This window comes from Varanus komodoensis, unplaced genomic scaffold (genome assembly GCF_004798865.1).
Source record: "Varanus komodoensis strain SLA01 unplaced genomic scaffold, ASM479886v1 scaffold25, whole genome shotgun sequence".
Classification (NCBI taxonomy): domain Eukaryota; kingdom Metazoa; phylum Chordata; class Lepidosauria; order Squamata; family Varanidae; genus Varanus; species Varanus komodoensis.
Genome location: NW_025335661.1, coordinates 1142609 through 1168637, shown reverse-complemented (window position 1 = coordinate 1168637; position 26029 = coordinate 1142609). Strand labels below are relative to the sequence as shown.

General features: G+C 41.9%; 1 protein-coding gene across 1 annotated transcript in view; it reads left to right on the top strand.

Moving 5' to 3' along the window:
- GPC1 (glypican 1) overlaps positions 1-26029 on the top strand; it is a 235485-nt gene that overhangs the window by 204700 nt on the left and 4756 nt on the right. Inside the window, exons 4-8 of the mRNA XM_044432974.1 lie at positions 19006-19171; positions 20817-20947; positions 23146-23265; positions 24560-24693; positions 24999-25174. Coding sequence (XP_044288909.1) covers positions 19006-19171; positions 20817-20947; positions 23146-23265; positions 24560-24693; positions 24999-25174 — 727 coding nt within the window. The remainder of the gene's footprint in view (positions 1-19005; positions 19172-20816; positions 20948-23145; positions 23266-24559; positions 24694-24998; positions 25175-26029) is intronic.

Below are 26029 nucleotides of genomic sequence, written 5' to 3'. Positions count from 1 at the left end.
TATATACTTCTATTCATTAACAGAATGTGGGCAAAATGTATTTCACTGTGATGAACTTCACTCTCTTTACAGTGGAAGTGTGTTTATTCAAGCACCAGACTTCTATATGAAGAGAGCTAGTAGTTAAATATCTGCTTCAGATTTATAGAAAAAATCTTACATTCTTCTGCATAATCTTTAGGCTTCATATGCTTATGGTTTTATAGATTTCTCTCTCTAGTCATTGCACTTACAGTCTTGACTGTATCAGTGTGATGATACTCAAAAAGCTCTGCACATTTTTTCCATCATGGCAATCTTTTCATTTATAATGTCTTCATCTGTTGGTGCTGGTCTTCAAAGCTGAGTTTTCTTTTCAGTGAAAGCTTATTTTTCAAGGACAATTCTTCAGAAAATGAAGGATGTAAATGGGTTATAATTAGGGTTGGTCCACAGTAACTTTTTGAAAGCAAAAAGAGGAGTTGGAGAAGAAAATACCCCCTATAACCGCTGAACATATATAAATTCAATTTCTGTGTGGTTGTTCACAGGCACAACATTCTCAATTGTTGCACCTCCGTTGGCACCGTTTTATCTTAACCACTTAGAAATCACACAGCGAGCAAGATGACATCACAGCATGATGTAGTAAATCTGATTTATGTCGCTGTGTAGCCAGAGAAAGAGCCCGGGGCTAATGCCTCGTTTTCAGTGAGACCAGGCAATGAAAACGCCATCAGAGAACAGGAAGAGACGGAACATGTCCCAAGCTGGTTAGGCAGTGTGTAAATGTCCGCTTTTCGTCAGCAGAGGAATGGAGCCAGCAACAAATAGTGAATTCCTTTAGCTTTGGAAGGTGGGACCAACGAAATTGCATTGCCCACACCCCCAGTTTTGGTTCTGCCTTCATGAAACAAACAGGGTTCTGAGTGGCTCCCAGTTATTAATGGGTGTAGCTGTTTAATCAAAAGTGTGTGAGGAAAATAAAAAAGAAAAGAAGGAATTTTGTTACGAGGGAGGTGCTTGCTGTACCCAGACCCTTTCACTTTTCATGCCCTTGTTTCATGCTGCTGCCCTGCGCTTGTGAGGGGACCTGCCGCATTCAGGCCGATGTTGCCCGTTTACTCCCCGCTTGTGAAGAAAAGCCTCCCGCCACTGCTTTGGGAAGGGGCTTGCCTCCCTTGTGTGTCTTCCCTGACCTGCTACTCCAGCTCTCACAGCACTCAGACCTCTGCCTCTGCCAGCTAGCTGGACTTTGGGGCAAGGAACTTGGCATGTTTAGCCCAGACGTTTCTTGCTGCTGCCACTCAGCTGGCCTTCTGCCTGATGGCGAGGAAGAGGAACACACCACCTCCTCTCCACTACTCCTGCTTGCAACTGGGTCTTCCAAGATGGATAGGAACCTCAGTATCCCTACCTTTTTGTCTGGGGCAGCAAACGAACCCAGAACCCAGTAGTGCCTGGCTTTCCCTCTGTCTGCCTTTCTACCACTAATTGGCCAACTCGCAGAGGTAGCCTGAATCCTTGAATGGTTTTCCCTTGTGGGTCCCAGGAAGGAGAAATGGAGCTCTCAAAGTAGCCAGAGGACTGCACTCTCACTTTGGTGACAGTTTTATTAGAATCTCACAAAATCTCCTCAACAGGGGAAGCTCTCAGCCCTGTTTTGCCCAGTCCTGCCCACCCATCTCAAGAGGACAATCTGGACTTTCTCACTAAATTTGCAAGTAATAGCATGGCAGAAGATACAGGTATGGACATTGGAAGAGCAGGTGGGAGTTCCAGTACCTCCTTTTCTCTTCTTCCACCTCTTCCTCCCAGTCTTACAAAGGACTAAGTGTCTTCATAAGTAGCACTCTGAGAAACAGTGAAAGCTTGTGTTTGAGAGTGCCCACCACCCCAATGGAGACCTGTCTGTCACAAAGAGAACAAGCCTAGGTAACATTTCCCTTTCTGTTCAATTCCCTTCTGGCACTGCATTGGGATGGATCCCAGTGCCCATCTGTCTTTGATCTCTGGATACAGGTGAAAGGAGAAAAGTTATTGGTGGAGTAATCACCCTGCAGCATTTCAGTCTTAACAGTCTGTGCTGACAGGACTTTTCCCCTTTTTACTCTATTTAAAGCCATCAAAATGCTCAGACAGACTATCCCAGGCTTTCAGTTGCAGCTTCAAGAGAAAATGCTTTTCAAGGCTGCAGAGCCTTTTTCCCCCTTCTGAAGCTTTTTCTGATCCTGTGTTACCTTTTAAGTCCTTCCTGAGGTGACTCAACTCTGAATGGAAGCAAAATTTGTTCTGTCTTGGACTAAAGAGATGCATTATTTTAAACCAGAAACCAGGCATAGGTTAAAGGTGACCATAGTGAAGAATATGGTGGCCTCCCAGCCTCTCAAGGAAGGAGATACAGTTGTGACTGATTCAGATGAAAGACAGAATGAGAGTCATGCCCATGCAACCTCAACTTAAGAACAGCTAACAGCCAATTCCATGGTAGCCCAGGCAGCTGTTTTGGGCACACACCCTTCTTCCTGAGGTTTCACCTACCTCTGGATTCTTAGGAAACCTTCTCCAAAAACTGGAAAAAGCAGTGGAGTTTCTTGCAGTCTCATTTGTACAGACTGTGTACAATACTCTTAGGTCTGTGGCTGCTGGGATGATGGCCTGCTGAAGTTTGTGGATGCATCATTGGAAGGTAGCTCGCTCTGTCTGTGCCACACCTTTCCAAGGAAGCAAGTTGTTTGGGACTCCCTCACTCCAAATCTAATAGAATTAAGAGACAAAAAAGTACTTCTGTCCCCCTGTAAGAAGGATGTCTCCATGGCTAAAAAAATGTATCTCCATCTTTTCAGTGTGGCTGCCCCTGAGAATATCCTTTCCCTTCTTACGGTCAGAACTGGCCTTTCAAGCCCCAGTGCTCCTTCCATCATTAACACACCAGGCCTGGTTGGAGAGAAAAGCAGCAAGGAAAATATTCTGAACAACTTTTTCCCACATTTACAACTCTTCTGGCACTCTTGGGTACTCATCACCATGAATATGTGGCAGTGTGAGGCCTGGCTGATTCCTTGAATTCCTGTCATTTCCCAAGGGCAGGTTTCTGTAGGTTCTGGTCTCCAAGACCAGAGAGAAGGACAAAAAAATCTCTTCAGCACCTTCTCAATAAAGATGTCATTGGAATCATTTTACCCACAAAGACATCCTCAGGTGTCTTCTCAGTGTTATTTACAATGCCCAAGAGGAACAGAGAAAGGTGAGGAATGTCGGCTTTGAAGTCTGTTTACTGTTTTCTGCATATTCAGAGGTTCCATACTGAGACACTTCACTTTGAGGTGATTCATCCAACAGACCATCTGGTCTCTTTTGCCCTATAAGAGGCATGGCTGCACATTCCCATTTACCCCTCTCAGAGGAGGTACCTCCACTTCTCATTTAGTAGGAAGCAATTTCCCTTTTGTGCTCAGCCTTTCCGCCATTCCTTGGTTGCCAGGCTATTCATGAAGTTTCTGGCTGACTTAATAGGTGATCTGCATCTGGGAGGACTACATGTTTACCCGTACCTCAGTAATTACTATAAGGCCTTTGTTGAAGGAGAGGACAGTGACTTACTTATTCCTCACCATTGACAGTTTGGCTGATTATGCTTTCATTATTTATTTATTTATTTATTTATTAAAACATTTCTATGCCGCCCCTTGCCGTAGCCTCGGGGCAGCTCACAACATTATCAACAGTGGGAAAGTTCTCTGGTCCCTGTTCAAAGACTTCCACATCTGGTGGTCATGACAGGCATGGCTACCAAGTTAGTGTTCCTGGCCATTTAGTCAAGAACCAGAAAGACTCTTGACCATTTGGTTTTCTCCAGCAAGTCTATGCTCATGTCCCTGTCCCAGCTGCAGGGGTTCATGATTGCCATAATAGATTTGGTTCCATGGGTCCACTTCCACTCCTGCATGTTTCAGTGATTTCTTCTCCCTCATCCACTCAGCATGACTCAGGCTGACACTTGGACCTGAGTTTCCCAGATTGTGCCTCTGCCTCCCTCCACTGCCCTAACCCAGGACATCTGGCCAGAAGGCTTCCCCTTAGTCCAAATTCTAATCATTCAAGGTGCCAGCTTATTGGGATGTGTATCTCACTGCCAGGATAATCATCCAGGATCTTTGGTCAACACAGAAGCAGTCTTGTCTGATCAACTGGCTACAGTTAAGAGCAGTCTTCCATATATTGCTGGCTTTTTCCAAAAATGTTAGGGCAAGTATGTCCTAATAAAGACAGAAAATATTGCAACACATCAGCAAGCAAGGAGACTCTTGCTCAGGGTTTTCCAGAACAAAGTTTCACTTTTGCTGTCCTGAGCATAGTCCCACCCATCACCTGTTACTGTTACTATGTTAAAATGAACTGAGCAAGCAGGAGGACTGATTCAGCTGGATAACCATAGAAGATCAGTCTTCATTCCTTCCAAGGCCTTTAACAAAATTGTACAGTTCTGGCAGACACTGGACCTCAGCCTCTTTGCTAACGCCAGAGTTAATGTCAGGATTCCAAGATACACAGCACAGTGTACCATTGTCCCTGGCTCTGGAGACTTATGTATATCTTTTCCCAGGTTATTCAGAAAGGTTAAAAAAACTCTCATGTCATTATGGTGGTTCTTTTGTAACCATGGTTTTCAAAACTCTAGGAGCAGCATCAACTGGCCCAGACTCCTTCCCCAGAGTCCTCTGTTCCATCTGGACCTGGAGCAGCTCCATCTTGATGCCTGGAGAATGAATGGTGACAGCTTGTAGGTGTAAGAGGGGAAAAATATTTCAGCTTTATGCTGGATCCCTTCACCTTCAGGATTTCCTACAGTTGGGCAGGAGTAAAGCATCAAGTGGCAGCCCTGAATACAATTCTGGGGCTTCACACTAGAAGTCAAGTCATTTCCTAAGGGGATGACTTTTCTGTCTGTCCTTCCCATACTCAAGTTCCCTACCTAAAATCTCAGTGTATTGCTCCAGACTCTCACCAAATTGCCTTTTGAGTCTCAGAGTTCCATCCCTGTCAAGGAACTCACCTGGAAGGTGGAGTTCTGGCAGCACTCATCTGTGCTAGGGGGTTAAAGAACTCTGTCCTTTCCATCAGAGGGAAACGCTGCATTTTTCACTGTCTAAAATCTGACCTATATACTAATTCAGCATTTATTCCTAAAATAAACTCTGCCTATCTTCAGTGTCAGGATGTTGTCCTGTCTGATTCTTGTCCTGGTCATTCCCACAAGAGGGAACAGTTGTGATGTAAGTTAGTTGTGTGGAGAATGCTGAAAAATTACATCAAACCTACATAGGACAGCCCAGTTTCCAACATACAGGGAGAACAGGGGTGTCAAGTGTCAGAAATACTATTCGTAGACTATATCTCTTGGCCTACCATTCTTCCAACAAGCCTATTCCAGAGGAAATCATGGTCTTTTCATTAATGGGGAAGCAACTCAAGCATATCTGGAAGATATATACAAGTCTTCTACCTGGGTTTATTCCCGTACCTTTGTCTTGCAATACAAGTTTGATGGCGATGCTTTGGCTGAGGTTGCTGAGTTCTTTGGCTGGCCAGGTTCTTCTACAGGTCTGTGAGTCACTCTGTCCACCTGGTGGAGAAAGTGCCACTGAACTTCCCTTTGCTGTTGGCTCCACTACTCTGCTGACTGACAATAGAAAGTTGAACTTATTGCAAAGTGTTCTTCTTGCCAGTAGAGAATGGACCCAATAGGTCCATCCTGCAGTTTCCATGACTCCTGTTACATGATGGTAGGGGGAGCATTCTTAGCACAGTTCCTCCTAGGACTTGTTTGGCGTCTGTCCCATTCAGTACTCACTCATCTGTCTTTTTGCATAGTTGGTGGGAACTGTTCATCTTTTCTACCTTTTTAGCTTGTAGTTTCAGAGGATTCTGCTGCTATCAGCAAGTTCTGTGACTGAGGGGGGTGTCCTTCTCCAGGGGCAGAAGTGAAATTTCATTGGCCCTGCCTTCTCAAGGTGGAGGAGTTAACCTTTTCCTGTTGGGTCCACTCTGCTGACCAGAAGGACACTTCACGGTAAGTCCGACTTTCCGAATAGCTTCTATAATTCCATCACATGCCTGGATTATGCAGTACTGCAAGAAAGGAATGTTGCTCAGTAGCTCCCCTCCTTCTTCATTTTTGTTGGTGTATCTGAGAGTATGTGGGGGGACAAACATACTGGGGTGCATATCTGTAGTGCATATCTGCTTTGAGGTGTGGCCCACTCATTGCTAGGGTGTGACATGCTTCTTTGGAGCCAGGTCAGCACTCAGACTGAGGAGGATCCCCCAACCCACGTTAATGTATTTAGTGAATGTGCAAGGGGAGTCAGTGAGGATGACCTCGTGTTCTCCAGCCTTCTCTGTCACTGCCCCTGGTGGCCACCGCATGTTGGGGATGAATTGAAGCCGTGCCAAGCCTTTTGCATGCATGTAGGCTCCCCACATGAAGTAGAGGCCTAGACAATTGCTATTTTGGTACTTTCAATCAATGTTAGTCTTAGAACAGCCATTTCATGGGGGTGTAGATGTTCCCCTTTTGAAAGAACTAAGCTGTGTATAAGAAGGAAGGGTAACTACTTATCATATAGACAGAAGTGTTATTGCCAACATTATTCCAAATTAGCTATTTTTATAAATATATTAAACTTCTCTTTCCCTCCCTCTCTCTCTTCCTCTCTCATGCTCATTCTCTCTCATACACACACTCCTTTTAACAGAGTTAAATAATTAAGTGGGGAGTGGATGAGGAAGACAAATGCCACTCCAAATACGGAAGCCTATCCAAAAATGTGCTTCGGTCTTGTTTTGCTGTCATGCTATCTCCATGTATACCTTTCTACTGTGGGAGATATGCTGGCTTTTTCTTTAAAATAAAAAAGTCTGGCATTTTCCTGTCAGACCACAAACCTTGGAACATTAGTCACTTTATGTAGAAGTGCCTTGAGTGCTGTAGGGTCTACCATTCTGCTTCCATGCTAAATGTAAACTGGGACTTCAAATTCTTCTGGCTTGCTTCTCCTTCAGTGGAGGCCATTTTCATCATTAAAAACCCTGAACTGATCACATCAAGTGCCTCTGGTGGTTTCAACAAGCTCTAAATGAGTTTTGTCAGAATGGGCTGGATCCAGACTTAGTCATAGTTAGTGTGGACACATTGAAATAACTGGAAATGATTAACATAAGTTCCATGGACTTTAGTGAGTCTGAGAAAGACTTAGCCTGGAGCCAGCCCATTTTAGGTAGCATGCAATGTGTGCACTAGTAAAAGCTCCACCATTATGATGTGGAGGGGGAGCCTGTGTATGGCAGAGGAGGAAAGCACAGAGGAGCACGTGAGCCTAAGCCCTTTTTCCATCCTTCTTCAATTGGCTCTAGAGAGCAAAATATCATTCAAAAAGGCCCTAAGGGAGCCAGCATCAAACCAAAGAAGGGAAGATAGGTAGGCATGAGAGGAAAAGTAGAAGGCAGAAAAGACAAGGAGGTCAATGGAAAGTTACTGCTGGCATTATCAAGCTGTGTGTGTGTGTGTGTGTGTGTGTGTGTGTGTGACAGAATGCTAGAAATATTTATATAGATGAGACAGATATATGTACCTTTTTATTAATAGTGTTTTTTTATTTATTTAAAACATTTCTATGCCGCCCCCCCCCCATCGAAAGAAAGCCTCGGGGCGGCTCACAGCATAATTAAAGCATATAAACAACAATTAATACAATTAGAGGTTAAAAAGCCTGGTAGCATCTCGGCTTAAAAATTTTAAAATCCTATAAATACCATAATAAGTTAGCAATTAAAATAAGTTTTAAATAAAAAGGTCTTGGCCTGGTGCCAAAAAAAACAAATAGCGATGGCTCCAGGTGGACCTCTCTGGGGAGCACATTCCATAGGTGGGGCACCACCGCAGAGAAAGCCCTCCTCCGGGTACTCACCCTCCTAATGTCTTTCACAGAGGGTTCCCGGAGAAGGGCATCTGTTGCCGATCTCAAGGGGCGGGAGGGCATATATGGACGCAAGCGTTCCTTTAGATAACCAGGTCCCAAGCCGTTAAGGGCTTTATAAGTCATAACCAACACCTTGAATTGGGCCCGGACTTCAATCGGGGGCCAGTGAAGCTGACGGAGAACTGGGGTTATATGAGAATAACGCCCAGTCCCCGTCAGCAACCTGGAAGCTCTATTCTGCACCAATTGAAGTATGCGGACCGTCTTCAAGGGCAGCCCTACGTAGAGCGCGTTACAGAAGTCTAATTGGGAAGTTACCAATGCGTGTGTCACTGTCGCCAGTGTATGTAGCTATGTCCTGCTTTTATCTTCCACTAAAAAAATAACTGATCTTGGCAATAAGTCACATCACCTCCCCAACCTGGTGTTGAACTATAATTCTCTGCAAGTCCTAGCCAGCCGTACTGGCTGGAGGATGGGAAGAGTTAAAGCCCAACACATCTGAAGGGCAGTGAATTGGAGAAGCCTTCCCTCGATTATGTCTATTCTTCCCAGCTGGTTAAATGGGCATGGTGCTGACCTCACATATCAAATTTGAGAGGCGTCTCCTTGAGCATCTATTGCATCTGTGCATATTGTAAGTGAGCAGCAAACCTCTAGTTGACTATTTTAGTTTTCTAAAATATCTGAACAAGAACAAGAAAATAATGAAATGTGTATGCTAAAAACACACACATCATATTGTGTTTCCTTTGAACCGTTACTTATCTGAATTATTTATTTATTCCCAAAGGATTATATGCCTATTTCTCATAAACAAAATAATCCTTCACCAGAAAATGTAGACAAGTCTGAACAAGCTGATTAACCCAAACCCCTGCCTAATAGAACTTTGGAAAATGCCTTTTTAATTCCCCTCAATTAAAGACAGATCTCAAGTGTTTGTCAGAGCATTCCTCGACACCTGCTCGATGAAAGCATGTAGGAACACATCTTAATGAGAGAGGTGCCCAGTCACCTCTCTTAATCCCTGCAGCAACTACAGATGAGTGAGGAAGAAGGAACAGACTTTACAGGAACCGTGTTTGCATAAAGATTGTATTGTTATTTCTCTTGACTAAGCTGTCAAGTGAATTTAGAAAAGAGTCCAGTGAAGATTGGACCTAGTATGAACTGATCTTAGTGAAATTCCTCTTAATAGAAGTGACATCAGAGGATCTGAGCCAGTATTTCAACAGAGGCTATCACTAGAATAAGATTGGTGGTACTTAACAAAAATCAACTATTGTCATAAACTGTTTCCATGGCATGCCAATTATTTAAAGGGGAACAGATGTGAGTTTAGCTACAGTTCTCCTTCTCTGGTTGTGAGCCACCTAGAAATGACAGGCTTTAATCTAATTATTGATCTATTGATCAATGCATGTTGTGGTTTAAGAAAGCCCTCTCCATTTCCACCCATATCATTTTTCATCAGTTTTGAATTAGCAGGATAAATTTGAGTGGGCAGTAATCTGAATGTAAAATTAGCCAGCGTATTCAGATATATTTTAGCAATTCAAAGAGGGAGTTGACTCTGCTAGAAAAGCAGTGTCTTGGATCAAACCAGCACTATGCAGCAAACATAACACTGGTGCAGATCATGGGGATGAAGCAAAACTGAGTGCTTTGAAGTTCCAGTGATTTCAACAGGCAAAGTCTGTGCATGTAGATAACTCTCCCAGTGGGAACAATAAGACTAATATTATATTGCTATGGCCAGGCGCACTTGTTACATTTTCCTGTGCAAATGCTAAGGAACTGGTGAGAATATTGGCATGTTCAGGAAATGTATTTTGTGGCATGAATCTGAGATATCAATAAAGTAACAGTTATCCATAAATGTCTAAGACACAATCCCCACATGCTTCCACTGAACACATGGAGGAAAGCCTAGGGAAGCTCTTTAATACATTAATCTTTTAATTGTAGCCAAAGTAGTGATAGCCAGCCATTGGGGAATGGGGAGCCCTCACCTGTAGGAATCATGGACTGACACTGACATGGTTCACACAGTGAAAGAAGCCATGGTTAGCAAACCATGTCTGAACATGTGCAAGTACATAAGAGTGCCGGTTGCCTTCCCACTGCATCTTTCCTAAATTGTTGTTATGGTTTTATCCAAATATGGAAACTCTGATTGGCTAGAAGCTAAAAAAACAAAAAACCAGAGTTAATTCATGATTTGTTGTTGATTTACACTGATTGAGAAGTTATTATTTATATCTGATCTATATGTTGTTTTCAGTGTTTGCATTTATCTTTGGAATTTCAGATAAATTCTGGTTTGAATAATAGAGGAGTATTAAAAAAAGTTATTTTTGTTTCTAATCTTTGATATTTAATATCTATCTTTTGTATATCTAAAGAAAGATATACCAAAAAATCTATCTTTGTATATCTAAAGAAAGCTGTCTTTTTGTTTGCTTACTGACATTATCAAAGTGATCTCCCACTTTACTTTATTATTTCTGACTTGAAAAATGCATAGTTAAAAATAGGACTTTAAAAGCAGGTATCTTGATCAGTTCCTTATAGGGTACAGAATGAGAAAGTAGGAACTGAATATAAATCAGAGTCAGGGAGCAAAGTTGAGATTAAAAGTTGTGTTCAAATAAAAAGAAAGAGAGGGAGATTAAGGAAATATTGCATTGATCAGATACTATCTCTGATACAGTGAGGTCCAATGGCTTATGTTTAAAGAATTTTTCAGTGGCAGGTGAAGGCTTACAGGAACATCACAAGCGAAGTATGGATCAACTCTTTGAACTATGATGTTACACATTTTGGAGTCTTATCAGGGTATTATTGGTGTGGAATCAGAATATTTTTCTAGGAGCCAGAAAACTTCATTTCAGTTGCATCCACTCTAAGAATGTAATATTGCACTTTATTGGAAAGTATCAAATTATTCTTTGCTGGTGGTCCCTTTAGGTCAGAGGAACTGATGCAGTGTGACAGACATCTGTCCACCTACAGTCTCCAGTCTTGACCTGTGGAAGGTATCAGGCCTAAAGGTATCTGTTGGCAATAGACCTAAGTATGCCAGGAGGCATTTGTAGATTGATAAGTCTTCCAGTTCGAAACCTCAAGAACACTGGAGGTAGAGGTTGCACACGTGAACGTGGCATACCTGAACATAAACAGATTTCAGTTCTAAAGCACCCTAATATTAACTATATCCAAAGAAGTTATGTAAAATTCAAGAGGCAGTGTTTCAAATCTTTCCTAAATCATCTCTGCTTTAACCCGACACTTACAGTAGCTCCACAGTGCATTTTTTGTTAAAAGATCTGATCTAGCAGTTGCACTGATCTTTCCTGTATACTTGTTCTGTGATATATCTGAAAGCTTTGGCACCAATTCAATATAGAAACATAGAAACATAGAAAACAGAGCAAGTCAGAAGGGGTCTCCCGGGCCATCTAGTCTGACCTCCAGCACCAGCCGGCTCTGCTCTCGACATATCCTGAGATACTTCTGTGATCTAGTCCTTGATGCACAAGTGAAAAAATAGTTTATTCTCCAGGAAACCATACCATTCACAAAGGCTTGAATCCAGTAGAAAATAGAACTCACCTGGAACAATTCAAGCCCGAACATCTCTTGATTGCTGCTAGTCCTGAAGGCTCTGTGCTACCTCTGGTAGCTGAGGAAGTATGCCTATGTCCTCCAGTTCCTGGGGAATTTGGACAGGAAGGAGCTATTGTACTCATACACTGCATGAGGATCCTGTGGACAGCTGGTTTGCTGCTGTGTAAGCAGAGTGTAGGACTAGATGAACCACTGATGCAATCCAGCATGGCTTTTCTTGTGGTCTTATGTTTTCTGCTATTGCATATCACGGCTGCATTTAGATTCTCCAGTGCCCTCTTTTTTATTTTATCCTGGTAGCAGGACAGCTATTGCAACATAGTTCCTTCCCAAAGTTGGACAGGTGGTTGGGGAGTTCTAGTCCAAAATATTTGGAAGTCACTGGCTTGCCAATGCCATCTCTAGAGTAACATTGCAGCCCCACCCTCCTCCCCATTCCAGAACTGTTCCAGTTTCCAGGAAAGGTAATGTTGAAGTGCCGTTGGAGGATCACCCAGATAAGTACAGTAGTCCAGCAGTGTGGAATGTAGCTAGTGCGGCAGTGTGGGATGTAGCTGTCCTTAGAGAACCTGTGCTTCCATGTAATATAAGGTGGGGATCTCAACTTGTATTGTGGAGTAAGATGAGGTGTCTTGTGTGCACATGTAAATGTTGATTGTATTCAGTGTCCCCCACAGTGTTATAACCCAAATGCCAGTAAGTGATTTCAAAACAGAGTACATATATTTAAAATCCCATACAATTCCTAATTGTTCTTCTTAGCAGAACAGTGCCATCTCAATTTTACTCCTATCCATTGACTGTACATTTCACATCAGAATATACAAGTGAATAATGAAGTAAGTTTCTAGCAGATCTACAGGGTTACCATGCACAGAGGATAATAAGCCTTACTGCCCATGGCTGATTTATGCTTCGTTTGTTTGTTTTCCGTTTACTGGTTCATTTTGCAAGTGAGCTCCTTTCCTGGACCCCCACAGTGTGTGCAATAGATGCATTATACATAGGCAAGATAGGGAAAAGTGAACTGACAGTCAATCCAGACAAAGCAGAGGTACAGTTTGTAAGTGGAAGACAGTATTCCACTGGTTCTAAATGGGCTTCCAGTCTTCTGAATGAGATGCTGGCTTAACTTTGAAAGTCCAAAAAAACTGTGTGGTTCAAGCCACCTGTCATAGCTAAGATCAATGTGCCAGCAGGAGCAGGCGAGCCAGGCCAGGTATTCATGCTCTTGTAATATTCCATTTGTATCACTCCAAAGCATTGTACATGGCACTAGCTTTGAATTCTGCTCAGAAAATTCTGTTAGCACACAATTGCTGACTGACACTGGGCAAATGGAACATTCTTCATCTGCCTTACGACAACTGCACTGGCTCTTGGTCTATTGCTGAATACAATTTAAATTTCAAAGTGTTGCTTTTAAGCCTTGAAAACTGTACATGGTTTGTGAGGTCATGCTACCTCAGAAACTGTCGTCTCGCACATACACCTGCCTGGATATTATCACCACCCTGAAAGGCCTTCCTTGGCTATCTCATCCAAAAAGTGAGGATCTTTTTGATTGTGGCTCTCTGATTATGGAAGTCACAGCCTCGGGTGTACAAGAGTTTAAGTTCCCTTGAGCAGAGCTGGCAAGGGCAGGACATTGTGAGAACATTCATTCATAGTGCCAGAAACAACTTGATGGCACATTACAACAATAGCAACAGCATCAAGAAGGAAACTTGCCAGACGCTCTCTTTGGGGGGTTTGAAGTGCCAAGTGAAGACAGTGGACCAATATGCTCTCAGTGACCAATCTATGGTCATGGGTCTATGACAAATATGCTCTCTGTGTTCTGTTGGTTTTATTGTTAATTTATTTGTTATGTTTTAGTCTTTGTTAGCTTCTCTGAAATTAGCCTTGCTGAAGAATGGGAAAAATAAATGCCCCAGATAAATAGCAAAGCATAATGAAGATTCATGAAGAGGGTGGTTTGCTGGTCTCCACAGCTGATTTTGATGTTAACTGATTGGTAAAGTGATCATCAGAACACATTTACTGCTTATTCCCACAATGAATTTAGGCTTCGAACATAGTAACCTTTGGTCATTTGTTTTAAAAGAAAATATTTGATCTCTATGCACCTTCAAAGTCAGCTTATTTTAAGAGAAGGAGCTTTTGTTGACTACAGTGTGCTTTGTCAGATGCCAAAATGGACATCTGTATGGACGCACAAATGGTTTGTGACAAAATGAACTGAAGTCTACAAAGGCTTGCATTCAAAATAAAGCAAGTAGAGATGAATCTTAGGCATGTTTAGACAGAAAAAATGCATAGCTGGCTGAGGCATGCTGGGAGCTGAAAGTCTGTTGTCTGTCTAAACATGCGCAGGATTGCACTTTAAACTTTTAAGATACCAAAAAGATTTTCACAGGAATTACTCTCAGGAGCGAACCTGTGTCTAAAGAATGTTAACATGACAGTTTTAAACACACCAACCAAGCACACCCAAACTAAACCAGAAATAAGGATTTGAGAGGCACAAGAGAAAGGAACAGCGCAAGAATTCTGTCGTGCAAACTAAAAGGAGGCAAGTGGTTTCTTGCTACCAGTTTTATACACACAAAACCAGTTTCACCATCCAGTATTTCTTTATGGCTGTATGTTTTTAATACCTCTATGAGCAGGCTGTACTGTATCAACCTGAGGGTGCTTTTTGCCCTTTTCCTGGCAGTGGAGAAACAGTATACTGGCTAAGGAAAAGGTGAATTACTCACCCATCTTTTAACAATACTAATTGCTTTGGGTCTTGACTACCGAATTCTACTCAACTAACTATAGAGTGACTAAAGTTGCCTTGTCCATTTTCATAAAGGCTTTATATGGTTCTGGTGTGATACATTAAAATCAACAAACCTAATTATGAATTACAGTGTTACTATTATTTATATAGCATTACCATCATGGGCATGATATGTTGGAGAGTACAAGACTGTAAGAGCCAGTGTGGTGCAGTGGTTAAGAGCATGGGACTGGGACTCAGACGATCCGGGTTCTAGTCCCCGCTCAGCCATGGAGCCAACTGGGTGACTTTGGGCCAGTCACAGACTCTCAGCCCAACCTACCTCACAGGGTTGTTGTGGGGATAAGATGGAGGAGGAGAATGATGTTAGCTGCCTTGAGCCCTTTGTAGGAAAAAGGCAGGATATAAATTGAATGAATAAATAAATAAATAAGACCATAGGTCCCTCCCCCAAGAAGCTTTCACACTAAAATTGATGTACAGGAAGGAACAAAGAATGGAGAAGGAGAGATCCAGTAAGCAGGGCAACAGTGTGTGGTCATTTCAGCTCCATGTGCTTAGATTTCATTCAGGCTGAGCTACAGTAGACCAAGGATGGGCAGAAAGCAGATCTTCAGATGTTTTGGATCTCAACTCTCAGCATTCCTGACCACTGGCCATGCTGGTAAGGGCTTCTGAGAATTGATGTCCCAAGCATTTGGACATCTATCCTCTGCCCAGCCCTCCAGTAGAGCATAAGGGGGTTGAACTGAAGGTTCCATGGAAAAGGTGGATTTAAATTAACAAGGCAGCATTTCCTACTTGGTCCCCCTCTAATGTTATCAACTACAGCTCCCATTGGTCATGCTGACAGAGGTTGATGGGAGTTGGAGGCTGTAAAATCTGGAGAGCACCATATTGGGGAAGGTTGAAATAAGGGATTGTTGCCTTTATGTGCTCTCACATATGCCTTGAGGAATGGGATAGGTTAAAATGGATCCCTGTAAAAGGATCTTTTTTTTCACTGGCATTACCTCTTGAGAAATTCTGATACTCAAGGTATGCTCATCATGAACCATTAAAAAGTACATTTAACAATTACCATTAGGTATTTTTCTCTGCTAGGGCAAGCTTCATGCAATCCTAGCTCATGAAAACTAGTTGGCAGAAAAGAAGTAGCAGCTTCTAGTGCCTTGTAAACAATCTTTCCAGTGGAACAGTCTGCCTCTGCCATGAATTATCCTTTTTAAAGTATCAGTATTCTGGGTTCTCATCCTCACTTGGCTTCATAATAATCTTCAGTCAACCTAGGTAGTTAAATGAAAACCTTGCATGTTAAATAACTGTTTTCATGAGCCTCAATGTTTTAACATAAAAATGAATGGGAGTGGGGGTGAGAGAGAGGGAGCAAGCGAGCAGGCGAGCATGTCTTTGCGTGTCTTTGTTGTTTTTGTTTGACTGATTGATGTTTTTGTTCTTGAAACTCCTTTCTTGCTTTCCTCTTTACTGTAGGACCAAAGCGCCACCCAGTGATAACCAAAGGAGACCGGAAAGTTTTAAATACATGTAATTGCAAGCATTAGACTCGTATATGCCCCATCCCAAGTAGGCAGGGGCACTGAACATCTGGATCCCTAGAACCACATGCACACACGAGTGCTGTCTTTGCACTTCTCTCTGTTAGCCACAGGGTCTAACAGGGAAAGCTAGAAGACAAGACCCTTCCCCACTGCTCCTATTCAATGGAGTACGCAAGCCAGAGCTTGCAGGGATGCTCTTCTGAGCAGCAGGAGCACTGACATCATCTGCCATTCCCATCAGGCTTCTCTCTTCCTTCCAAGCTTAGCTGCCGTCTTCACAGAAGCAGTGAGCTGGAGAGAATGACTTCCCCAGCAGCAGTGTAGGAAGAGTAAGAACATTGGTGTGTACAGGGAAATGACCCTTTAAGACCCATTTGTTTTTGTTTTTTTCAGATCGATTAGCTATACACAGTATGAAAAGCAAGTGCAGCCCCTCTCCCATGCAGACTTTCCAAAGAGTAAGCCCCATTGAACTCAATGAATTTATCTCTGAGTAGACATACAATTGCAGCAAGAGGCCAGGGGAAGCCTTGAAAAAACATTGCATCATCATCATCATCATCATTGCAAAGGAGGGCAGAGGGCGGTGGGGAGCAGCATTGCATTTACCCTCCAGTTCACTGGGCAAGTCCGAGAGAGAAAGAGAGAGAAGCTGGGGGGGGGGGGGGGGTGCGCGCAAGAGGGTTGGGGAAGCAACCAAAGGCTGATCAGGCTTCTCTCTTTATCAGAGCTGCCGCTGGCTTGTCAAAGCAAAATAAATTCTCCCCACCAGCTCACTGAAATGATTCCTCCCCACAAAAGCAGTACTAGGAGTTTAGCACAAACTATAACATAAAAAATAGTTATGATTTAACTGCTCTGAAGAAATACAAACTATAATGGCAGAAACAGCGCACGGAGGTCTGCTTGGGGTTAGTGGCATGTGGCACACCAGTGAATCAGGCATTACAATGGCAGCAGAAATGCTTAGTGTAGATCCCACCTGGTCCTGAAACATCCAGTAGCCTTGTGAGATGCCTGCGCCTCGTAAAATGCAAACTGCTGGAACTGCTTTATTGATACAGATCAGCTCACCTGCCTGCATTTTCGAACTCTCCTTTGGGCCATGGCTATGGGAACTGTCGTGTGAATGCCCACAAAACTGCTCACTTCGCCCCTGATGCCATTGTACTGCCAGGGTATCCATCATAACAAACCTACCTTCTAATTTGCCTGTTTAAAGCCATCTGGTTTAGGAGCCATCACCCAGTTAGGAGCCATCACCCAGCTTCTCCCTTGTTTCTGCCCAAGGTGTTCTGTTTATGTACTAAACTGCCTGCCAGTCAGGTTCATTGGATGTCCCCAGGTTCTGGAGTTGAAGACAGGAACACTGTCCCTTTATTGACTTTCTTTATACCATGCATAATGTTACAAACTTTTATTCCACCCGCCCCCCCCCCCCCATTGCTTTTCCCTTGTAGGGAGGATACCTAGGCACTTGCTCATATTGATTGCCCTTTCTCTACACTTTTGCAATTCTGTAATACCATTTCTGAGATGAGTGGCCAGAACTATATGTAGTATTCCTGATGTTGCCAGGCTATAGATTTATAAAGGTGTTACAGTATTGACACTTCTATTTTAAACTGGTTTCCTAATAATCCCTACCATGGAATTCACCTTGTCACGGCTGTTGTTTACCGAGTTGAGTTTCTTACTGAGCTATCCACCATGACCAGAAGTTATTTTCTGGTTATCACCTGCTCAGGTGGCACAATATTAAGCTTTGTTCCCACTGCCAACTGTTCTGAGAAGTGTATCTGTCTTTTAGATTTAAATATGGGTGAGAAGGCTATTTAGGATATAAAGTTTGTGATCTGAAACATAGTACACACTTTTCACAGAATAAAGTATGAGTTCCAAAATGGTTCAATACCTGTTCCACTTAAGATTATCAGTGAGGTATCATGTTTATTCAATGTTTAAAAAGAAGCAACTGTACAAATAGAAGGCAAATGCTTCTGCCTACATGGATTCTGTTCATTGCTCACAGCTGAGTGACAGGATGTTGGGAGAAAGGCAACAAAGATGCCTGGCAGTGTATTGACAGACTGGTAGGTTAATTGAATATCCTTAGCTGTCATTAAGAACTCAGGGAGCTCCAGATAAGCAGGAATTTACTCCCTATATTCATTTTCATTAAAGGTGTCTTCATGTGTTTGTCTGATGGCTGAAATAAGGCATCATACCAAGCTGTGGCTTAGCTATAGTTTCATATTATGTTTGAATTGACAAACCATGTTTTTATGTTGACTATCAAACCAGACCATGGTGTGTACTAATGAAGTACTGGTTCCATGTATGAATCAGCCTCACTTCTTTGATCTAAGGCACTGTGCAAATGGGAGTGAAATTTATGAACTTCTGAAGCTGCCTGTTGTATGTAGGTACTGAGGGACCAAAAGTCAAAAGCAGGCAAGAAGCTGCCTTGTATTTCGGGACGCACAAAGTATAGTTTGAAGTGATTATGTCATTATTTGACGTTTGATATTATTTGATACTTGAGTCAATTATTTCAGATTTTGTTTTTATATATGTCAAAGTTTGATAGGTGACATGCTATGATATGTGGAATTGTGAACTGTTGATAGTATTCTTAACAACACTTGATAGCTGATCATTTTTGACATTTGATTTTTCATAGCTGACTAGGCCCAGTCAAGAGACACACCTAGAGGAATAGGGAATGCTAAGTAGTCATTTACATTTTTAGCTGTCTGAGATTATTTTTAGTCAAAATCCACTTTTCAGAATTTGAAAATATTGGTGGAGTTTGATTTGATTTGATTTATTTTTGCTAAATCAGACATAAATTTTGTTAAATAAATCAGACATCAATTTGAAATAAATTTGGCTAGCCCCATGGATTTAAGATTTTAAAAAATTATGTCTCCTATTAATGGTCTCAATCAAATGGACAGCTACCATTTCTCTGTCATTTCTCGGGGTTCTGTTTCATTATTTATATTGTGAAGTATACTTTTCTTCTTTAGACATTTAAGAAATAATAGCTCTCTTTTTCAAGGTTCCACTAAGCCAGTATTGCAGTCGGGCCATTATGAAGCTGATGTACTGTGCACATTGCCGGGGTATGTCGAACATAAAGCCATGTAACAGCTACTGCCGCAATGTTTTGAAAGGCTGTCTGGCCAATCAAGCAGACCTGGACCCTGAGTGGAAGAACCTGATAGGTAAGTGCTACAAACAAATGCATGAAATAATTTCACATTAGCTGTGCTTTTGCAGGTAGCTCATGTTCCTACTTTTAATTGAGAAAGTGAGTGTTTTGGAGACCAAAGAGAGCAAATGATAAATGCATTCCATGTTCTTTTGTACCAAATTCTGATTTCTAAACAGTCTCAATATGTGTAGAGGTCTCTGAAGCACTTAGACTAAGTGTATACATGTACCCCAGCTTCCATTCTTTTCGACTGGGTGCTTTTCAGCAGAAAGTGTTTGAAAAGCAGGCTTGGACAAATCCAGAAGATCCGTGATTCAGTGCTAAACACCAGATTATGCAATCCATATACACCTTGATAATCTTGGAGCCTGGAATGTGGGGCTTTGAGATGGTAATAGGAAAAGCCTGGATATCTGTAGACTGAAAATTAGACCATCAACCAAAAGCCACCCAACATTTCTAGTACAGGAAGGAGAAACATTAATCAGCAGAGTAAAAAAGAAAGTTTGTTACAATTAGCAGGGAAGTACAAATAAATCTAGGTTTGCAATGGATCCTGCAATTTCCCTGCATGTTCTGTGGCAGTAGGTATTATCTTAAAGCAAGGAAATGGGGGTCTGTGAAAAAGGCCAAGCAGCCGCATATAACCTGTAGGTCATATGTTATCCATCCCTGTCTTAAAGCCTTATGAAATGTTTGTGCTCTCACCAATGACTTGTTACAAGCATGCTGCTGTTCCTCATTTTTGTGAAAAACGTTTAAAATGTCCTGTATGGGCTACCCACACACATAAACAAAAGAAAGATCAATAAAAACACATCATTTTTTGTTTCATTGTTATGTTTTCCTTTTAACACAGTTGCAAGAAAATGTGTTGTCTACTTATAGATTCTTAAACCTTTGGGGTTAACATCTACATAGATCCTTGGACTGGTGCAGCTGGCATCTCTGTAGATCCTTGGAACTCTTGAGTCTGACATCTTTGTAGAGTGTTGGACCTCTGGGGTTGACTTTTCACTAGTTTAAATGTGTTCAGGAGACCCACTGAATGAAAACATTTACATGAGAATGCATGGGTTGCATATTCAGCCTAGGATCGTTTGGGATAGGCTGGGAAGTGGTTGTCATTGGTTCAGTTCTTGCCTCAGCCATGGAAAAGGAGTATGAAAGGCAGTTCTCCAGTGTATATGTAATGTTGCAGTTATAAGAATGCGCAAATTAAATGGATGATCCTTTTAGGTCAGAGTTTGGGAAACATTGGCATCCAGATATTGTTGGACTACAGATCCCATCATCTTGCCCATTGATCATGCTGACTTGGGCTGATGGGAGTTACAGTCCACCAACATTAAAAGAACCAAATGTTCTCTACCCCTCTTAGAGACTAAATTCCATCTAACCATTAGTCACCTTGGGAATTATGAAAAATTTATATAATAAATAAATAAATAAATAAATAAATAAAATGCTGTTCTAGCCTCTTTTACTGAAGGAGTGGACATTTGATTGCATTTTGTTCTGTAGTATACATGAATATACAAAGTATCTGAGTTGACCAGCATCACGAGTACTGGTTTGCAATGAGTATACAAAAACATTTTTGAAATATTATTTGTAATAGATTTGTAAGCCATGTCTGTTCTTTACTCCATTAGATTCACTGCTCTTGGTAGCAGACCGCTTTGATGCACCATCCAATGTAGACACTGTAATTGGTACAATTCATACCAGGATTGCAGAAGCCATTTCTAACATGCAAGACAACAAAGATTCTATAACAAACAAGGTAAATAGCCAGACTGCAGAGTGGAAAATTTAGTTCACCTAATATCTATATTTTATTGTGTGTATTTCCATTTCTCTTTTCTTGCAAGGAACATGAAGTGGGTCAGACACAGACACAGGTTTCTGTATCATGTGACTTCAGACAATACTCTGGGAATTTCTGGCCTATGATTTTTTTCCCTATCTGTCATCCAAGTCAAAGTAACAATAAGAAAAATCCAGCAATTTTTGCTGGTAAAGAATTAAGACCTGGTTGTACACCTATTTTCAGTACTGAACAGCTAGAAATGGTATAGATACATGATATCGGATAAGCCTATTCTGAGCTGAACTCAGCTTTTATTGCTACATATTCTCAAGATCCTGACTCCAGTTCTCAATGGCAACTGACCCAACTTCACCTCAAAATTCCATCTTTCTCTCTCTCACCTCCCTTGATTTCAAAAGTTTTTCACAGCTGCAATATCTGTGATACATTAGCCCTGCATGGAAGAATTCACTCCAGCATCATTCCTAAGACTGTGGAGTTCCCCATCGGATTGAGGCTGCTGCTAACAACAGGTTAATTTGTGTTCCTGAAGTTCAGCTGCTTTTCCCATGACTCCTAAGAACTGTAACTAACAGATGCTGATAGAGAATGAATCAGGAACTGACTAGCAAGTAGATAAGTCATTGATAGGCCAGCAGGGAGAGGGAGAGAGAAAGAGAACTACAGCAGCTCCACACAAAATACAGTGTTAATACAATGTAGAAACAGAGTCATCAATTCAAAGTGAGAGAGCACAAGGGAATAAATGAATCTGTACCTCCCAGAAGGTATCGTTCATGGTTCTTGCATGCTTTTATGCCCCTGGAAGAATAGTTTTGAAATAAGCACAGTAATAAACCATATATGGGTGAGCTGCAGTGACGAAGCTGGATCTGTTTGTCTCTTCATAAAACAAATGTCAGAATATTTTATGTACAATTTTTAAAGCAACAGCTAGCAAGGCAGTAGAGTCACACCGTTGCTGTGAAAATAGCAAGAAGGCTCCTAGGTGATATCTAGGAGCTCAAGATAATTACGTGAAACTCTGTTCCAGGGCAAACTAGTGAAATCAGGGATTCCAGCCTGCTGAGGTCAATGGACTCATTTGGAATTTTGAAAGGGTCAAGAAAATGACTGCTGCAGGGGTGCCTTCCCCATCCGTAAAGTGACTTTGAAAGCGTGGCTGTCACGAAGCACTCATTTCCCAGGAGCCAAACTGGTGCAGACTGAGCTTCAAAGCAGAAAGCCACTTATTTGTTCTCAAGTAAAGGTGGTGTTAGAGCGCTTCACTACACAGCAACCTGTCTCCTAGTTTAAAAATGATTTAATTAAAATAGTAAATAAAATAAAAATCTGAAGGAGCAGGAGCCTGTGGAGCACCAAGAGAGGTGTCCATTGGAACATTGGCATCTGTGAGCACCATGCAGCAGACCCCAGAGCTAAGTTCTCTACTCCAGTGAGTAATTAATGACTGCAATGACTGTGAAATTTTCACAATTTAACTAAAATCAGAGCTGATTGATAGATCAGTTTATCATTAGATTGCAAGGATAGCCAGCAAGAGAAGTCTTTCATCTAGGGTATCTGTTTATGTGGTCACAACATAATTATTACAGAGATATGAAATCAGGGACATCTGAAAAATGCAGTGCTGGAAAGAGTTTAAGAGGACACAAAATAGGACTTGTTCTTCCACAATCTGCATCCCGTTTTCCTTCAAGGAAAGGACGTGAACAGTTTGGTGGAATTTACCGACCCTTCCATAGCTCAGCTGGCTGAGCATAGGACTATGGAGGTGCTGTACCACATGGAACTCTTCAGGTCTCCAGTTCAGTGCCAGCTCAAAAGGAGACTAGATTTGCAGAAGGGGCAGTGGTAGAGCACGTGTTTTGCACACAGGAGGACCCCGATGCCATTCCAAATATGGGAAAGAGCCGTGCCTGACACTCGAGAGTTCCACTACAACTGTTTAAGCGAGATGAAGTAATGGCCTGACTTGGTATGAGGCAAATTCCTGTGTTCCGGAAGTAGTGAAATATCTGAAAATTGGAGTGTCATCATATTAGAAATTGTGTATCTGGCAGTACATGTGACGTTAGGAAGAAATCGGATTAATGGAAAGAATATTAATAGGGAAACATTAACTACAAAGAGTTTTGCTTTTCTGCCAGATCCTTCAAGGTTGTGGAAATCCCAAATTCAACCCCAAAGCTTCCAATGTCGAGGATAAGAAGAGGCGAGGAAAATATGTCAGTGAAGATAAACCTTCAGGGCTTAGTTCAGAGAAACTTGTGAGTATGGAATTAAGTTACCCAAACTTTAGAAAAGCCTCCATGCTGGAATGGTTTGTGCAGCCTCTTGCTCAGATGATGAGGGCATTCTTGGTTTGCTTAAGAACCAACGGCAGCATTAATTTTGATCTTACCCTTTACCCAAAGGGCTCAAACCAAGGTTCTCCACTCATTTTTTTAGAAATGCTCCACATCAACCCTGTGGGGTAGATTAGACTGAAATGTAGTAACTGCCCAATGTCACCCAGCAAGCTTTGTGGGTGGAACCTAGTTTTCTCCAGACCTAAACGCGGACACATTAATCACTACATGTCTTTGACAATGAGATTTCATTTCCTAACCGTATTATTCTTGGGCACAGACTGATAGCATGGTTGGTATTTCATAAGATACTGAGACCACAGCACCTTCAGCACCAGGAGGAATGTGAGCTGCCACCTCCTTGCACCATCCACTCTAGCATTCACAAGCTCCTTCAGTGTAATGATGTCTTTCTGAAATGAAAAATATCCCCTCACCCTGCATCCTATTTATTTTCCCGATTAGCTTTTTATCCACCTCTTGGTTTTGGACACATATCAATACTGGCAGAGAAGTTCCACTCCCAGTGCCATAGTGTATACTTGTTCAGAAGTTCTTCAACTTTTCCACTGGCATTGGTCAAAATTATTTTCACTTCTGCCACCTTCTTCAGAAGGGACAATAACCTTATGGTATCTTAAAGACTAACACATAAGAGTCCCCTTCATCCAAACTGTGAACTGTTATCCTAGACTCAGGTCCAAAACCGCTTGTGCCATGATAGATTTCAAATTACCACAAGACTCTTTGTTGTTTTTCCTGCGACAGACTAACAGGATTACTTCTCTGAAGATGGCTACCTCTGCAAGAGCTTGATCTTAGCTGAATTCCCTGCCTGCTTTTCTCTCACTTTTCTTGCCCTTTCAATAAGCTCTTCTGCTATGTTAGTGTTTCTGTTACCAATTTAGGCATCCAGAATTTTTGCTGTGCCTTTGTTTCTCTTTCCTAGTTTTTCTTAGGACTTCCAGACATGCTGCTTTGAACACTTTCCAGTCTATAAAATAACTGGTTTGACGGAGCAGTTTGCTATGTATTAGAACAGATGAGCATTCAGAGATGAATCTTGCATCCTTTCTTAGTGGAACAGCTGTCCAGCATTTGAACCTCTAAGCTCTGGATCAATTAACCTAAATGAACAGTGGCATTTAGAATGTAAAGGCTTTAACATTAAATTAAATGCTTCCTTAAGCCTTGATTTTCCTCCTTCTGGCAGGTTTCAGATGCCAAAGGGAAACTGAGGGAAATAAGGGACTTCTGGGTTGCACTTCCAACCACACTGTGCAATGAAAAAATATCCTCTGGTTCTGTGAATGAGGACAGGTGCTGGAATGGAATGACGAAAGGCAGGTAAGGTTGAGAACAATGTGAAATGATCAAGATCATTTCTCCTTTGGCCCAGTCACAGGAAGAGCAGAATCATCCACTTCTTCTTTCAAACAGTGCTCAAAGCTGGATTGCTTCAATAAGCCATAGTTCACCCCAGGTTCCATCATTAAAAGAAACTCAAGCTAGATAAAATGGGACGTGGATGATGCTAAGGGGGAAATGGCAGACAGGGGCCATGCAAACCAGGTCAGATTGTTAAATCAGTTGCAGCAATGTGTAATATTCCAAAATTGACTTCCTGCAATAAACACACATGCCCTTTGTAGGTACCTTCCAGATGTGATGGGAGATGGTCTAGCCAATCAAATCAATAACCCAGAGGTTGAGGTAGACATCACCAAGCCAGATGTGGCTGTTCGCCAACAAATCCTGCAGCTGAAGATTATGACAAGTAGATTGCGCAATGCATACAATGGGAATGATGTGAATTTCCAGGATACAAGTAAGTAAAAGGCTGAGAAGATGGACCAGTGTGGTGTTGTGAAGGTGGCACATTTTATGAGATTTACTGCTGAAAGAGGCCTGTAGAAATCCTTGTCCTGCAAGCAGCAGATCAGAGAGGTTCAAATTACAATTCTGTTAGTCTGTATTTAATACAGGACAAATGCACTGAGGCAGTGGCTACTTGGCTGCTACAAGGGTGTGCCTCTCTGCCGACAGACAACAGCTGGCTGCTTCATGTTACTATGGCCAGAGTGCATGAAAGTGTGTTAGTACCCACAGATGCTTGATGTTTTTATTCTTTCATCTCTAGGTGGTTACTAATCCTAGACTCTAGGATGTTAATCTATCTTAGCCATAGGTTCATGGGTAAGTTTCTGCAAGGAATGCCTACAGAACAGGTTTGCATGATCACTACTACTGTGGATTATTTCAGTCACAGTTGCATCTGGTGTGTGCTGGCAACTGTTTTGAATATTGACCTTCCAATGGGGATGGGGGAAGATTGCCATGGTTTGTCACATCATCTGGACCCAGGCAAGGTGGCTTGTCCATTGCAGAAACAATGATCCAATCAGTCATTCTCCATTGATGCAGGTTTCAAGTGATGGAGTGATGTTTTGTTTATTTAAAACATTTTTATCTTACTTTTTGTCTGAAAATGCTGCCAGAGCAATTTGCATTCAGTCAATAAAACCAGACACTCCCTGCCTACATGCTTACAGTCTGAAAGACACAACATAAAGGATGGGTAGTGAAGAAGAAAAAGACAAACTTGGGAGCCAATTCTTCAAGTTAAACAGGTGATCTGATAAAGACTAATTGCAGTGGAAACCATTCAGGGTTAGGCAGAACT